The sequence below is a fragment of the Aedes albopictus genome, chromosome 3, assembly GCF_035046485.1.
Source record: "Aedes albopictus strain Foshan chromosome 3, AalbF5, whole genome shotgun sequence".
Lineage (NCBI taxonomy): Eukaryota > Metazoa > Arthropoda > Insecta > Diptera > Culicidae > Aedes > Aedes albopictus.
In genome coordinates, this window is record NC_085138.1 from 224,361,605 (window position 1) to 224,377,639 (window position 16,035).

At 38.9% G+C, this 16,035-nt stretch overlaps 3 protein-coding genes across 3 annotated transcripts; 1 reads left to right on the forward strand and 2 right to left on the reverse strand.

The window, feature by feature from the left end:
* Nucleotides 1-5,689: 5,689 nt before the first annotated feature.
* Nucleotides 5,690-6,556, reverse strand: LOC109428764 (large ribosomal subunit protein uL30m). The gene is made up of 3 exons (XM_019704598.3): nt 6,335-6,556; nt 6,123-6,252; nt 5,690-6,045 (listed from the first exon to the last, which is right to left on the reverse strand). Exons 1-3 carry the CDS (start codon nt 6,466-6,468, stop codon nt 5,749-5,751), a joined length of 561 nt encoding a protein of 186 aa, XP_019560143.2. The 5' UTR covers nt 6,469-6,556; the 3' UTR covers nt 5,690-5,748.
* A 350-nt stretch (nt 6,557-6,906) lies between these two features.
* LOC115269425 (prefoldin subunit 3-like) lies at nt 6,907-7,833 on the forward strand. The gene is made up of 2 exons (XM_029878149.2): nt 6,907-7,144; nt 7,208-7,833. Exons 1-2 carry the CDS (start codon nt 7,061-7,063, stop codon nt 7,697-7,699), a joined length of 576 nt encoding a protein of 191 aa, XP_029734009.1. The 5' UTR covers nt 6,907-7,060; the 3' UTR covers nt 7,700-7,833.
* A 704-nt stretch (nt 7,834-8,537) lies between these two features.
* On the reverse strand, nt 8,538-15,834 carry LOC109424527 (c-Myc-binding protein). Its single transcript, XM_019699700.3, has 2 exons — nt 15,508-15,834; nt 8,538-15,427 (listed from the first exon to the last, which is right to left on the reverse strand). Exons 1-2 carry the CDS (start codon nt 15,520-15,522, stop codon nt 14,969-14,971), a joined length of 474 nt encoding a protein of 157 aa, XP_019555245.2. The 5' UTR covers nt 15,523-15,834; the 3' UTR covers nt 8,538-14,968.
* Between the last annotated feature and the right edge of the window lie 201 nt (nt 15,835-16,035).

Sequence of the window (16,035 nt, forward strand, 5' to 3'; positions counted from 1 at the left end):
CTTGTGACATTTTCAGGTAGGGTAAACAGGTATAATATGCCCCCCTTAAGCAAAAATAGCGGTATGTCTAAAACGGGCGCCTTATTCCATCTATTGTCCACTGGAAATCGTTGTTCCTAAAGTCAGTGAAGTGTTGCATGCGAACTTTGTCTTGGGGGGACCGGCTACGGAAGCTTAGAAACGTTTTTCAAAAACGTTCCAAAATTTGCCCTTTCAAAACAAACGGGGCAATACGCCCCATCTAAAGAAAAACGTCCACCCTGATAAAAATATACAATAAAATCGCCATAAACTTCCATTGAATAATGATAAAGTTGGTTGTTCAACAACAAATCATATTGTGTACGTATTTTCCTGCTGAAAATTATGTATTGGAACTACACGCAGAAAAAACTATGTTAAAATCAAAAATATTTGAGGTAAATTCAAATAAATTGTCAATTTGTTCAGGCAACAAAAATAAAACTGTTTGGAGCAAATCGAACGTCACATTTGAAGCAAATGCAATCCATGTTTGAAACAAAAATGCATCTTCTGACAGATAATGTTAGAAATAAATATAAATATTTTTGTTTTTTTTTTTTGTGGCGGGTCGGCCTTACGGAAATATTTGTTTTCCCATTAAACTTATAGTCATTTCCTTCGCTGGAAAACCCACCTCCCATGTTATACTTTCAATGCCAACACCTTGTATACATCTATTAGATAACATATGCTCCCGAAAACAACGGGATTTCGTGGAGACTTTCGGTGAAACTTGCCTTTTTTGCAGGAGGAAATCTTGTTTGATGTTGCAGCTGCAACTTGTGAGTTTTGTTTATATTCTCGACGGCGGAACGAGGGGCTCCTCAATGGGTGTTGTCGGAATAAATGTGTAATTTAGTTAGTTTTAAAAATTAAAATTTTAGATTTAAACGTTTTATCAGTTTACCAAATAAACATGAATATTTTTGTTTCAAACGAACGAAATTTGTCTCCGTGAACGTTTGAAAAATCGTCCCCTAGCTTTCTTAGAAAGCAATTGATTACTTTGAAAATTCACTAATTCGCTTATAATATGATTGCACTTTGCCTTCCTGATTACAAAAACCTTAACATAAGCATTTTCAGCTGAGAAAATCGCAATTTCCAATCGCCTGTTAGAATTGCATTTTGGACACCGAATATATCGACAATGATTTTTCATAAGGGCCTCACTGACTTAATCGATTTCTCTTCGTCGACTCTCTTTTTCGCTAATAACTTGATCAAAACAAACAAAATCATTATTCTTTTTGTTTCTATAGCAAGATCGTCTTCTTCGCATTTCAACCAAAAAATCTTTAGAAAACTCAATATACATTCTGTAATAACACAAAGAGAGGATCGATGAAGAGAATTCAAAAATGTCAGTTAGGCCCTAATTAAGAATCAGTGTCGATATGTTTTGGACACCCTCAGGTCTTGGGGCAAGACACTGTGCTGGAGAGTACATTTTCCTTCACAGAGTTGCTCAGAATTTCTCCGGATTGCTCCCGTTTTTGCTTGGGTGTTGCCTGATTCATCGAAAAATCAAAACAATATAGGCCTTTTCATGTGACAGATCCGTGCATGCATTTGTTTACAAAGCTTGAACAACAGCTGCTAACAAGAACGTGTCATCTTCATAGAAGAACTGTAACAAGGTAAAGTTTTCGATCCCTGAATTAGTGACTTGTCTTGATACAAGTCACATTCAGAGAACACTTGGAACGCGCCTTTAACTCCTAAAAATAAATCCAACGAACTCACAAGTTCCATTCGGAACACCTTCGCCAAGATTACCTACACTTAACTGCCCCCATTCGCACAACAGTCTCATGTGAATAGGAAATCCAGCAAACATGGGACTGTTGTGCGAATAGGGGCAGTTAGAGTTTCAACTTAAGCCAAGTTTCCTGTCCCCAAGTATGGATTACTGCACGAATTTATATTGTTCGTGCAGTTGAAAATCGGAAATTTTGACACGCGAAAATCGATTTTTCTCCTAAACCGTGTGTCGGACGTACGTCGAGCACAGTGCGCTGGATAGAGGGCCAGGTCCGCTGTCCAGCGCACTACGTTCGACGTTAGGTTTCACGTATGGATTTTGAGAAAATTCGATTGTCGGGTGTGGGGAAACTTTGGGTTTCAACCGCGACGACAATACTGGCCTGTTTACTCTCACAAGAAATATGACGTTTGAGAGGATTGTACATTTCGCCGAATACCATTTCGCGGAATTCCTTTTCGCGGTGTAACATTTCGCGGAATGACATTTGGCGGAATGTACCATTTCGCCGAAAACCATTTGGCGGAATGTACCGTTTCGCGGAAAATCGTTAATAAGAGAGAAATTTTCAGTTACGAAAGACAACATCATGATAAGATTGAAAATACAAATCAACAAGTGTAAAATGAAATTTTTATCATCAACACAGACAAACAGACGTTATACTTTGAACACTTTTGAGTCGCGGGCACATAATCGTGCAATACTGAAACTACTGAGTTTGGCCAATCATGAACTTGGTTGCGGTAGGGTGTAAAGGTCAAACCCAAACAAAACTGATATGAGTGCCACCGCCAAGAGTGGTCAGTTAGCCAACTGTCAAAGTTTCAAACTGGCAGTTGAATTAGGATTTTTAGAGTGTAACGTCCGCTTATCTGTGATATCAATATTTCAATTTTTATAACAGTAAACTTTGAAAGAACAGCCTATTTATGAAAGAAGGGAAATTCTCTGATAATATAAATTTAGCAGTTCTTATACCAAAAAAAAAAAAGAAGTTCAATCAATAAAGGTGAAAATGTAGAGGCTGAGTAGCAGGTTCAGATCCAGAATTATGATGCTGGTTCATGTGGCCGGAGGACATTAGGCTGAATGAACATTAGATCGATGGAGTAAATAGATGTTAGACCAATTGGATAACAATCTTTCAAAGACCTGCTTACAGTTACAGAAGAAAAAATCTCAGAAGACTTTGTTAGTTACTGGGTCACGAAACAACACTGTAGCACTGCAACTTATAAATAAACAACCTATTCTTAAAAAGAAGGAAGAATCTCAGATGTAGATATCAGTTTGTTCACCAACAAGTGTTATTCGAAACGACAACCTATTTACAGAAGAAGAACAAATCTCATACGGAGTTAGCAGTGAGACCGCCAGTAATTAAAATAACAATACAACTCGAAAGAACAACTCTTCATTTAATGAAGGAGAACAGTAGGGCCAACAGCCAAGCTACAAAAAAACTCACTCAGATGAAGTTTGAGGTATGATCGTCAGCCAAAATGTTCAACAGTGTTACTTAAAAGAAAACAGCCTGTTATCGAAAGAAGATAAAATATTCTATGAAGTTATCAAGCCTTTGATAAAAAGAAGGTAAATGACGAAACATTTAGCAAATCATTTGCCAAACAACAACGTTACTGGATAGAACAGTCATATTTTAAAGAAGGAAAAAAAACTCTGAAGTTGCTAGCAACATAAACACTTGAAAGTTCAATCTATGTGACAACGATGGCTTGTTGGTCATTACGCCTAATGTCCATTCGCTCTTATTTCCACTTATTTCGACCTAATGACAGTCGGCCTAATGTCTTTTGGCCTGACATTCGGAATTCTTAATACAGCCTAGCTTAAAGAAGGCAAATATTTTTTCCAGAAAAGTATCAGATTTAGCTTCAATACCAATACAATCGCAGAGCTATGATTATGATTGCGCATGAATCGGTGAAGGGGCTAGTAAAATTTAGCAGAGAAAATAATTATTTGCAAAATATTAATTCCGCATTCCGCGAAACAGTATACATTCCGCAAAAAGTCATTCCGCGAAATGGTATTCGGCGAAATGGTTCATTCCGCGAAATGTTACACCGCGAAAAATAATTCCGCAAAATGGTTTTCGGTGAAATGGTATACAACCGCCATAGCGCCATAGCGTAGGGCCCATATAGCCGAGGCGGTAAACGCACGGGTATCCAGCATGACCATGCTGAGGGTGACGGGTTCGATTCCCGGTCGGTCCAGGATCTTTTCGTAAAGGAAATTTCCTTGACTTCCTTGGGCATAGAGTATCTTTTGTCTGCCACACGATATACACATGCAAAATGGTCATTGGCAGAGGAAGCTCTCAGTTAATAACTGTGGAAGTGCTCATAGAACACTAAGCTGAGAAGCAGGCTTTGTCCCAGTGAGGACGTTACGCCAAGAAGAGAGGGAGAGAGCGCTTTTAAGTTAAATCCCTCCCTTTTCCTTTGGGCGATTCTAATGAGTTTAAGGGCGGACGGGACGGTCGGGGAAATATCCGCCATTGCTCTGTTGCTACTAAGATGGTAATCTCAGATTCTACTTCATATTTTGCAACAAAAACCTATCACTGTGTATGCTCACTTGCAGTGCATATGCTGATTGTTTTTCAGCATCTTCAGTGCAATAGAACTCGAGATTACCATCTTCAAAATCGCGAGGAAAATTGTTAGAAAGAGAGGCAAGATAGGAAAAATAACACGGCGTCCCGTTTCACCTCAAAACATTCCCCGCGTTGAAAACTAAATGAGTAAGCATTGCAAGGCACGACTCTACCGTACTTCCGAACTCCTTTTTCCTCCATAGTAATTTTGACAACACAGTAACAAATTTTGAAAATGACGTATAATCAATGCTACACCATTGATTATGCGTCGTTTTCAAAATTTCGTTTCCGTATGAAAATATTAAACAAAAAATTTCTATCTTCTGTGTCTGCTTGAGAGAGAAGGGTGATGAACGCTAGATTGCCTTATTGCAGGGTGACGTCATCAAGAAATCGCTCTCTTTCTCTCCTACGAGAAATTAGAAAACAACAGGACCAATAGCTGTCAAATTTGACAGGTACTGGTCCTGTTGTTTTCAAACTCTCTGAAAGAGCGAAAGAGATAGAATTTCGCTGAGAGGTGGTCTATTAGATACCGGCCAGAGTGGACGCGTCACGCGGCGCGACGCGGAGATTTGCACGCAAAGGAATAACAATCAATAATAAGGAGCTCTCAAATCGTATGGGAAATCCGCGTCGCGTTGCGTGACGCGTCCACTCTGGCCGTACCCTTAGCCTATGCAGCCTTTGATGCTGTCTTGCTCTCTTCCACAGGAAATTTGATGTTTACTGAGATCCCCGTTTTCAAAATTTCCGAAGGAATGAGAAAGATAATTCCGTTTGTCTTGTCGAACATCGATGATGCTATTCTTTATTACACCAACAAACCTAACCTCAAAATGACTGACAATTCACAGGTCATTTTGACAGATGCAACATGAGTAAGAAAAGGACAGCAACAAGAACGATAAAGTAGAATATATGATTCGTCTTTTTCCTGCATGTGAGTGGTCTGTCAAAATGACAGAAGTGTCAAACATTTTCATGGCTAGCTTTGTTGGTGTAATGAAGAATGGTCCACTGCACGAATTTGTGCTGGCCTGCTTACTCCCACACGAAATTTGACGTTTGAGCGGTGTCGGCACCGCTCAAACGTCAAATTTCCTGTGGGAGAGAATTCGTGCAGTGGACCATAGAGCAACCATGGAATATAGAGGGTTAATGAACTTAATAGAGATACCAAATTCACTAAACGGAACACGAACAGAAGTAATGAATATGGATGGTCATCACATTTTACGTGGTCGACAACATTAAAATAAAACAATAGGTAGATGTAACCAGAACATTGATTTTCACCATACTTAGCTTACGTCGATTCCAATGGCCACTACCACGGATTGAGCCACTTCAGTCGCGAATCCTTCCGTAACGTTTCACCGTCCATCCTTTCTTCGATCTTTGTAAACTGCACGGCAGATTCCAGGCGATCATCACGGACCGCACGGGATGTTATATCCTTCACCACGACGCAATCTCCGTTTTCCTTGAGAAAAGTGTAGTTAACATCTGCCTCTGTGGGTTCTCCATGGGGGAATCTGATCGGGAGAACTTCAATCAGGTGTTTAACTTTCCACAGACGGGCATTGTTTTCGGGAATATTTTTCACCACTGCCACCGCGTTGGACTGAAGAAAAAGAAATAAAATTGATGTTAGAAATGTTTAATTACCCGTCCTAGCAATCGAGCCGAAGGCCCTCTTACCTCATACAATCCCAAGTCTCTCAGGATTCGCTTCTCCCAGTGGGGGCACCCTTTGACCGGTTTAATCCGGCGAACTCGGAAAAGCTTCGATGGTTCACCGGTCTCGGGCAGTGAGTGTGCTTCATTTTCCCTGATACCCAAACGAAATCAATCGGTTAGTTAGTTGTTCCAGTTATGTAAGGGTGGTTCAATCACTTCCAGTCTACACGTACCTGGGATAGTAGAATATGTTGTTCACCTTCACACCATCCTTGTACAGAAACTTCTTGTTATGTTTGCCATAGTTTCGCACCAGCAAAGATGGTTTGCAATGGTTTGCACAAACCGAGAGTACACTTTTGAACATAATTTAAACTCTTTTAAATTATTTCGGCATCGGCGATCTGAGAAAATGCGAAAAATGTGCCGACAATGTTTACTCTACTGGACAGCTGCTTGTGCGAAGCATATCATAACTTTGAGAACTGTCAAACGTCCCAACTTCTGATTTCGAGGGGTGCATAAATGCATATCCGAGAATTTGGTATGTAATCAGTTTACACAAAACTATTATTCAATTTGAAGAAGAAACCATAAAACTATTGCTTAAAATTAACGCATTTTTCGTACTCAGCTATATTATTTAAAATGCAATTATTTACTCTTGTATTTGGAACATTATTAAATAATTTTTATTTTTAATTTTTAATCGATATTTAAAAAAAAATGTATCAATAAACTCTATTTTGCTTTCAGTGTGTATCAGTTTGACATCACGCTCCGCATGACAGTTCTCAATTTCTCGATGCAGCCATCAGCCAGCAGCAGTGCAGCCCACTTTTGATCACCACCAAAGGAAAAGCATTGACCGCAAGTGGAAAAAATCCCGCAAGTGCGAGGAAAATTGTGCTTTTCGTGGAAATTGTTGAAACAAAGTGCCGCCGGCAAACGTCATCAAAATGCTGGATATGGAAAACATCGAACTGCCCAAGCTGGAAAACGATCAAAAGTCTTACGCCGGCATTCCGGAGGCGGTATTTGTGGTGAGTAATATTTTGCTCAGTCGACCATTCGCTTCCACTAACCCCGATTCTTCCAAACCGTAGGAGGATGTTGAGGCGTTCATGAAACAGTCCGGTAGCGAGGAAAATGTCGAAAAGGTACTCAAAAGCCTGGATGAACAGCACAGCAAGTATAAGTTTATGGAGTTCAACATAATTTCGCGGAAGCGCCGCCTGCGGCAGCAGATTCCGGATCTGGCCAAAAGCCTGGAAATGATTAAAATTCTCAAGAACCAGTCGGAAGAGCAGGAAACGCGGTTTTTGCTGAGCGAGCAGGTCTTTGTCAAGACGCGAGTGCCTCCCACGAAAACTGTCTGCCTCTGGTTGGGAGCCAACGTGATGCTCGAGTACCCGCTGGACGAAGCCGAGGAACTACTGAAGCAGAACAAACACTCGGCCGAGGTGAACCTCAAGTGCCTGGAGCACGATCAGGACTTTCTGCGTGATCAGATTACCACCACGGAAGTGAACATGGCTCGTGTCCACAATTACGACGTGAAGAAACGACAGGCAAAGAAGGCGGCCGAGGAGAAGTAGTAACTCTGGAGCATGCTAAGTTTTACTTGACTTTGCGGTATGTGCTTGGTATCTGGTTCAATAGTACTCTGCACTCAAAATCATTACTATTAAGGTTCAATTATTTGCGATTTAATAAATAATTGCGAAAGATATGTGTTTGTTTTATATAGTAATTTATAGTAGAGGTCCAGGTAGAGGTTCTCAACTCAATTTTTTCATGCACACTAGGGTAGGGCGGGGCAAGATGAGCACCCTAAGGATCACGTTGAGTTTATTGAGTTTATTGATGTAGTCGTCGTCTTCACATTTCAACCAAAAAATCTTTGGAAAACTTAATGCACTTTCCATAATAACACAAAGAGAGGATCGATGAAGAGAACTCGAAAATGTCAGTTAGGCCCTAATGAAGAATCAGTGTCGATATATATATATATATATATATATATATATATATATATATATATATATATATATATATCTAGATTGAGTTTCAATAAGGGCGAAAGTAACATGAGAGAGTTCTCTTCATCGACTCTCTTCTGCAAATTAAAGTGACAAGATGCAAATTCAATCAAACTTTTTTACACTTAGACGCTAGATACAGACATTGCTCAGTTCGTCGAGCTGAGTTGATTGGTATATAGGACTCGGCCCTGCGGGCCTTGGATCGAAAGTCGGTTTTTCGAGCGGTATTTATACCCTTCTTATGGATGCAAAAAGGGTAAAATGGTAGTTAGTGTACACAGGCAAAGCTAGTATTTGTAGGTTTATAGTTAGTATGCAAAGCCTATGAAGGGAATTGCGTGAGATAACAGTTGATGGATTTCGAAGTAGTAACTATTAAAAGGCCATGGTATTCAACAGCTCGTTCTGTATTTAAACGTTTATTTTTTATTTTTGACTAGACTAGGTATATAAGTATGTAGACTACGGTTTACGTAATACGTTTTCTCTAAACAGTCTAAGATGCCATATCTTAAACGTGTGTATTATACGACGAAGGAATGCAATTATTTTCTTCACACTTATCTATAAACACATGCAACTCAGTTGTACTTGACTGTTTTAATATATTTATTCTAGATGCGTTTGATTTCACACGATAGAGTAAAGTTTAAATGAACTTTAAAACCATTTTCAGCAAACGTGATATGGTTTTTTTTCTGCATGCATGTCCACTGGACTGTATGCAGAGTGCAGCTACACTATTTTTCGCAGGAGCCTTATAGACGGATGAAAATTAGAAGTTTTTAATCCCTTATTTATTTGGGTTTTTAATTGATATTGTCCGGACATCTAACTGCAAAATAACTATACAAAATGGAACACAGGACGATATGCCACACAGGGTAGACCCGTTTCGGTCCACATATTTTAAGAAGTTTCTAACCAGATTCGATACTCTGCCTTAAAACAATCCACGTTTCTCCAGGTAGCTCCACCAGGTTTAACATTTGCTTATATTTGTTTAACCTTCCTTTTGCATCACGTTGGCAGCAGCTCGCTGACGTAGTGTACGGTATGGGTCAAAAATGACCCTAATGCCAAAGGAGGGTTAAAAGAATAACGGGAATTTCCTTAGTTCTTAGGAAAATTTAACAGGAATATTTTAATGAGCACCATTTGGAAATAAACCAGTAATTTACCAATTAGTCCTCCAGGAGTTTTTCTCAAGGAATTCCGTAAATTTTCTACTTCATCTGGGACAGCTGAAAATGCTCTTTTAGCCTATTTCACGTATTATTTCTAATACTAAAGAAGAACAAAAATATTACGTAAATGCTCCAGTTTCTGTCAGAATTCTGGTAGAAATGCCGTGTGTGGTACACAGTAGACTGGCCCAAATACAAAAATGTCGAAAAATGCCACGGGACACCCTCTAGTATCGCTTTGGATGAGAAGAACAATCTGTGAAAATTTCAGCTCAATCGGTTAAAAACTGAGCTGGCGCAAATGAGTTGAAGGTTTGTATGGGATGTTCAGTCGAAATATATGGGACATTGGATTACCTCCAGTCTCTGATACAGCACGCCGGTTTGGCGAGTTCGATTTGGTTCAGAATTGAACGAATGGTTGTTGAGATCCTAAGGAACATCTTTGTAGAAGACCATATCATGATAAAACTTAATTTAGTTACAGTTTCAGCTGACGAAAGCAGAGTGAGGACATCTTCCCCCGTTCACTCTCGGTTGTTATATACAGCACGTGTTTGTCGGTCGAAACTTGCGCACTACATCATAGGCAGCTATGTAATTCTTCATTGTTTCGATGCCCATCCACGTGCGTGAGCAATGGAAATAATGAAGGACAACATAGCCGCCTATGATGTAGTGTGCAGGTTTCGAACGGCAAACACGTGCTGCATGTAACAACCGAGAGTAAACGAAGGAAGATGTCATCACTCTGCTTTCGTAAGCTGAAACCGTATCTAAATTAAGTTTTATCATGGTATGGTCTTCTACAAAGTTGTTCCTTAGGGTCTCAACTACCATTCTGTCAATTCTGAGCCAAATTGAACTCGCCAAACCGGCATGCCGTATCAGAGACTGGAGGTCATCCAATTTCCCATATATTTCGATTGAACATCCCATACAAACCTTCAACTCATTTGCGCCAGCTCAGTTTTTAACCGATTGAGCTGAATCTTTCACAGATTGTTCTTCTCATCCAAAGGCACGATTCTAGAGGGTGCCCCGTGAATTTTAAAAACTTTTTTTTCGTCTCATACAAATGTGGGCCGGTCTAGTACACAGTTGCTGGAGACATAGTTGGCTCCTTTAGTGGTTCTGAGATAATTCCAAGGATAATTCCATCACTCCATGTTCTGAATCTGCACGCCAGCTTTTACAATTTTGGGGCCCGGGAACCTTTGAAGATTATTTTTTAAGTTTGTATGGGAGCGATTTGTTTAATCGCCTTTCACTTGCCGATCAAGCAGTTGCCCAGATGTCAAAGATATCAAAAAATCTATTTGAAATTAATTTTAATAAGGAATCACAAACAAACAAAAAAGTTCTTAAGATTAGTCCAGGGATTCGATTTAAAAATGTTTCCCGCAGGATTTCCACGATTCCCACAATGAACTCCCGGAAGATTCTCAGAAGGAGCTCCTGGAGAAATCCTAGAAGGAACTTCTTGAGAAATTTATAGGCGAATTCCAAAAGCATTTTCTGGAAAAAAAAAATCCAGAAGCTATCCCTGATGAAATTTTAGAAAATTATGGACAAAACTCAGGAATAATTTCGGGAGGAATCCGAGAAAGAACTGCTTGATCTGAGATGCTTGATGAATCTGAAAATGAATTTGTGGAGGAATTTCAGTAAAAAAACCATACGAACTTACTGATTCTATAACATTCCCCAGAATACCAATCCCCAGAATTCCATTCCCCAGAAAACCATTTCTCAGAATGTATCATTCCCCAGAATGTACCATTTCCCTGAAATCCATTCCCCAGAAATCCATTCCCCAGAATGCACCATTCCCCAGAAAAGCTTAATATGCTCGGCTAAAAAGTTTAATTCGATACACAAACAGTACAATGTTGATCATGATATGTTATAGGCAAGGATTTTAACATTATAGTGTTATTACGCGCAAACATCTATTTCTTATACGGTATATCCATAAAAATATTCTACAATGGTTCAAACGTTTAATTACCGTTGTACACAGTTGCATGTTGATCTTTATACCTATCTTGAAAATTCACAAACTGTCATCATTCCAGTTGCGTTGCTATAAAATGTTTTGTTTTTGACAGATTTGTGAAAATTGTGCAGCACTTGTTTCACGATAAATAAAGTTTTAAAAGTGATGTGCAAAATTTACAGAGAAAACGTATTTTCTTCTGATGTTGTTCAGTGTACAAGATGCTAATGGACCAGTTTATGGTCGGTTTATATTAAAAAGATTTTTCTGTCGAAAACTTTGAGTTACTCGGAAAGACTCAACTGACCACGTTTTTCTACGCAAATGTTTGGAGGAATCCATCCCAACGGCTGTTCCTAATTATTCGCTTCAAAGGCCCTTCATTCATGCGGTATGATAAGGGCTTTTATCATTATTCCAATACTATGGAATAGAAAAAGTGAACATATAAGCAGTTTTAATGCCAACAATTCTAAATATTTTTAATGAAGAAGGAAAAAAGTATCATTGTTTTCCTTTTGGCATTCAAAAACCCAACAATGTTCCTTCTTTTTAAACAATATTTTTCTTAGAATTAAGGCAATTAGTAAAATTTTTGAAATTATAACTGCTTACATTTTCAACATAGATTCTCCCTTCTTTTCTACATAGGCTGTTCTTTCGAATTGCACTTTTCAGGAAATTATGGGGATTATTACAACCACCGGTGTTAAATTGCTGTTATATTTATTATATATTTTTTCAAATTTCTAAACACCTGTGCTTGTGGTGCCAATAATTACCTAAACATTGTAACTCAAAAGAACAGCCTATGTAGAAAAGAAGAGAATGTTGAAAAAGTAAGCAGTTGTGATGCCGATAATTTCCTGAAAAGTGCAATTCGAAAGAACAGCCTGTGCAGCAAAGAAGGAAAAATCTATGTTGAAAATGAAAGCAGTTATAATTGTACCAATTTCCTAAATTCTAAAAAAAGCTTGTTGAAAAAAGGAACAGTGTTGGGTTTTTGAATGCCGAAAGGAAAACGATGTCACCACAGACAAACAGACGTAACCCTTCGACTTTTTTCGATTCAAAATTTTAGTCTCGGAAACAGGTTCGCTTAACCCTTCAGCGCGCGCGCTGTTGTTAAAAGTACAACATCACCAAAAAACCTCGCTCGTTGTATAACGTGCTCGCGGTGCAGTTTCGGTTGCTCGATGGCGCGCGTCCTGGAAGGTTAATTCTAAAAGGACTGAATTTGGCCAACCATCGACTAGGTGGCAGTAGTGTCAAACTCGAACAAAAACGATGCGAGCGCCGCGGATTGCCAGTTGGTCAACCCTCAAATAAACCGTTAAATCGATGTACGATGGCAATTATCAGAGTGTTACGTTTCCTTCTTCGTTAAAAAAATGTTTGAGTCGTTATAAGTATTGTTGGCATTACAACTGCTTATATGTTCATCAACAATTTTCCATTCTTTTGCATAGGCTGTTCTTTCGAGTTGTACTTTTCAGGTAATTATCGACATTGTAACTGCTTACTTTTTTAACATAGATTCTCCATTCTTTTTTGAATAGGCTGTTCTTTTGAATTGCACTTTTCAGGAAATTATGGGCATTACAGCCTCCACCGGTGTTAAAATTGCTAATATATTTATTTAATTTTAATTTAATTTAATATTTTTTTTCAAATTTCTAAACACCTGTGCCGATAATTACCTTAACTCGAAAGAACAGCCTATGCAGAAAAGAAGGAAAAAACTACGTAGAAAATGTAAGAAGTTTTGATGCCGATAATTTACTGAAAAGTGCAATTCGAAAGAAGAGCCTATGCACAAAATAAGGGAATATGTATGTTGAAAAAGTAAGCAGTTGCGATGCCAATAATTATACCAATAGCCTAAATTGTGAAGGCAAAGCATGCTTATTTCCAAAGTTTTTCATGCCAAATAAGAATTTTTGGCAGGATGTTTCTTCCGGTATTTTTTTACGAATAAATATTTGATTTTTAGCGATTAATATAAACCATTCAGAAATAAAACAATAGTTTTATTTTCTTTCTGGGGAATGATATATTCTGGGGAATGGTACATTCTGGGGAATGGATTTCTGGGGAATGGTACATTCTGGGGAATGGTACATTCTGGGGAATGGGTTTCTGGGAAATGGTTTTCTGGGGAATGGTACATTCTGGGGAATGGAATTCTGGGGATTGGTTTTCTGGGGAATGGTTTTCTGGGGAATGTTATAGAATCAACTTACTTCTAAAGAAAACCACGAGGGAACTAATGGAGGAAATTAAGAAGGAGCATCTGGGTGAATCTCAGAAGAAACTCCTGGGGGAATTTCCTGGGTTAAAGCCGGATCGAACTTCTTAAGGAATTAAAATTGCTGGTAGAACTTTTAGAGAATCCTGGCAAAAACTCCCAGAATAATTCACGTTACAACATAATACGAGAAGTAACACCTGAGGAAATCCCAGAAGGAGCTTCTGGAGAAATACCAAAAGTCAGGAAATCTTTTAGAGACTCAAACAAAGATATCGTATTGAATTCCAAGAGACAACCAAGCACAATCCCAATGATTCCCAAACATTCTTCGAGCAATCCCAGAAAAACTCCCTTGGGGAAACCTAATAGTTTTGGAGCAATTCTGGGTGGAACTTCTGATGGAAATACCGAAAGAACATGTAGAAAATCCCCAGGTTTTTTTTTTTAATAATTTCGGCGAAAATCCTTCTTTAAATTTTTCAAACGATTTTCTTAGAAATTTCAAGGAATTATCTCAACAAATTCAAGAAGAGCGTCGTTTAAGAATTCTAAAAAGAGTGCAAAACTTACTAGATTTATCTACAGCAATCTAAGGAACATGCTTCGAAGGAGAATCTCAGAAAGAGCTCATCGATATATTCCAAAAGATGTTTCCGGGTAATTATTAGAGATCATATGGAAGAATTCTCTAAGATTACCTAAAGGAATTTGAAGAAATTCTTACAGGAATCAAAAAAGGAATTTCAGACGATACTCGTAGTGGAACATTAGGTGGCATTCCCGAGGAGATTGTCTTAGAAATAACTGGAGAAATTCTAGAAGAAATATGACATCTCAAAGATAAGAATAAGAGATAAGAATGGTAAAAGATTATCTAGAGGAATCCCAGTAGGTACCCAGTGAGGAATCCTAATAGATTTTCTGGAGGCATTCTTAGAGATTACATGAAAGAATCCCAAACACAATCATAAAAGAATCTCTACAAAAATATCTCTTAGTGAGTTCTAAGAGATTCCTATACGAAATGTAATCCAAGAAGAACTGGGGAAATATTTGAAGGTTATTAGTTCGGTATCCCAGAAGGTTTTCCAACAGCATTTCCAGCAGGACTTATCGAATAAACTTCTGACAAAAAAAATCCTGGGGAACTACGCAATAAAAAAAAACCGGGAGAAAATGTTGCAAAATTTTTGAGCTAAAGTACTGGAGAAACTCCCGGACGTCTTCAGACAACATATGGGAGCAAAAACTTGCATTAAGAATTCACAATTTCGACGTTGGGTTGAAATAGGTAGAATTGCCTATAACTTTATAGCATTTAATGCATTACATGAGCAAGGAGGAAATAAAAATGACAAATATAATCCACTTAGGACCACACCATCTTACTGCTGCACAGACTCTTTCGGATCGCCCGAGGGCTCCGCACCGTCGGAATTTTTGGTCACTGTTGTCACCACCCGGTCTTCAGTGGCCGTCTCCTTAACCGGCTCAACCTTACTGGACGGATTCTCCGAGTGGTTCGCACAGTTCTCAGCCGCCTGGACGGATTCTGCTGCCAAAGGACCGGTTCCATCTGCGCTGGGTGGCGAAGCATTCGCCAGTTTTAGTGCATTCATTTCTCGTTTCAGCATCTCAATCTCGTTCCTGGCATCGTTCAGCTCATTCTCCAGCCGCGCAATAGTATCCTTGTCCTTGAGCCGTTCGCCCAAATTGTCCAGCAAGTATTCAATGGCGTTCTCCGGCCGATCCGAGTTGCATTTGATCAGAACTTTCGTTATTGCATCCAGCACCCCTTTCCGATCCAGGTACTTACGGAAATCCTCCTTCGATCCATCGATGGGCTAGTGGAAAATATTAATTACAAACAATTATTATTACAAGCGCTGTTTTTGCAAGTTTGATTCGTGAATCGAATTGATACCTTGAAACTGGACATTCTGCGAGCTTCGCGGGTGCAAAAATCAATAAAAGCTATGCTAGGCAATCTCTGTCAAAACTCGATTCAATATTATAGGTAGGTATTATAAATCACGATGATAATATTCACACCCGACCACGTTTTATAGATTGTTTTGAGTAACTGCACAGAATGAACAATAGAAATTGTGGAATAATGCACTTTTGTGTGGCTTTTGCACAACCACGAAAATGTTTTGGAAGGATCTCGTTTCAACTGACGGCAGAGGGCGGAGATGACAGACAACCTCTGTCGATATGCACGCAGCACGAGAGGTGTCCCAAATTACACAAATGGAGATTAATACAAATATGGACCAAACAGGTCTGAGCCATTTAAAAGGGAGATTAATCGATAAAATACCCACACACGGAGAAACAACAGATCTAGATTGAGTATAAATAAGGGCGAAAGTAACATGAGAGAGTTCTCTTCATCGACTCTCTCTTCTTCAAATAATTAAAGTGACAAGATGCAAGTATGGTTGAACTT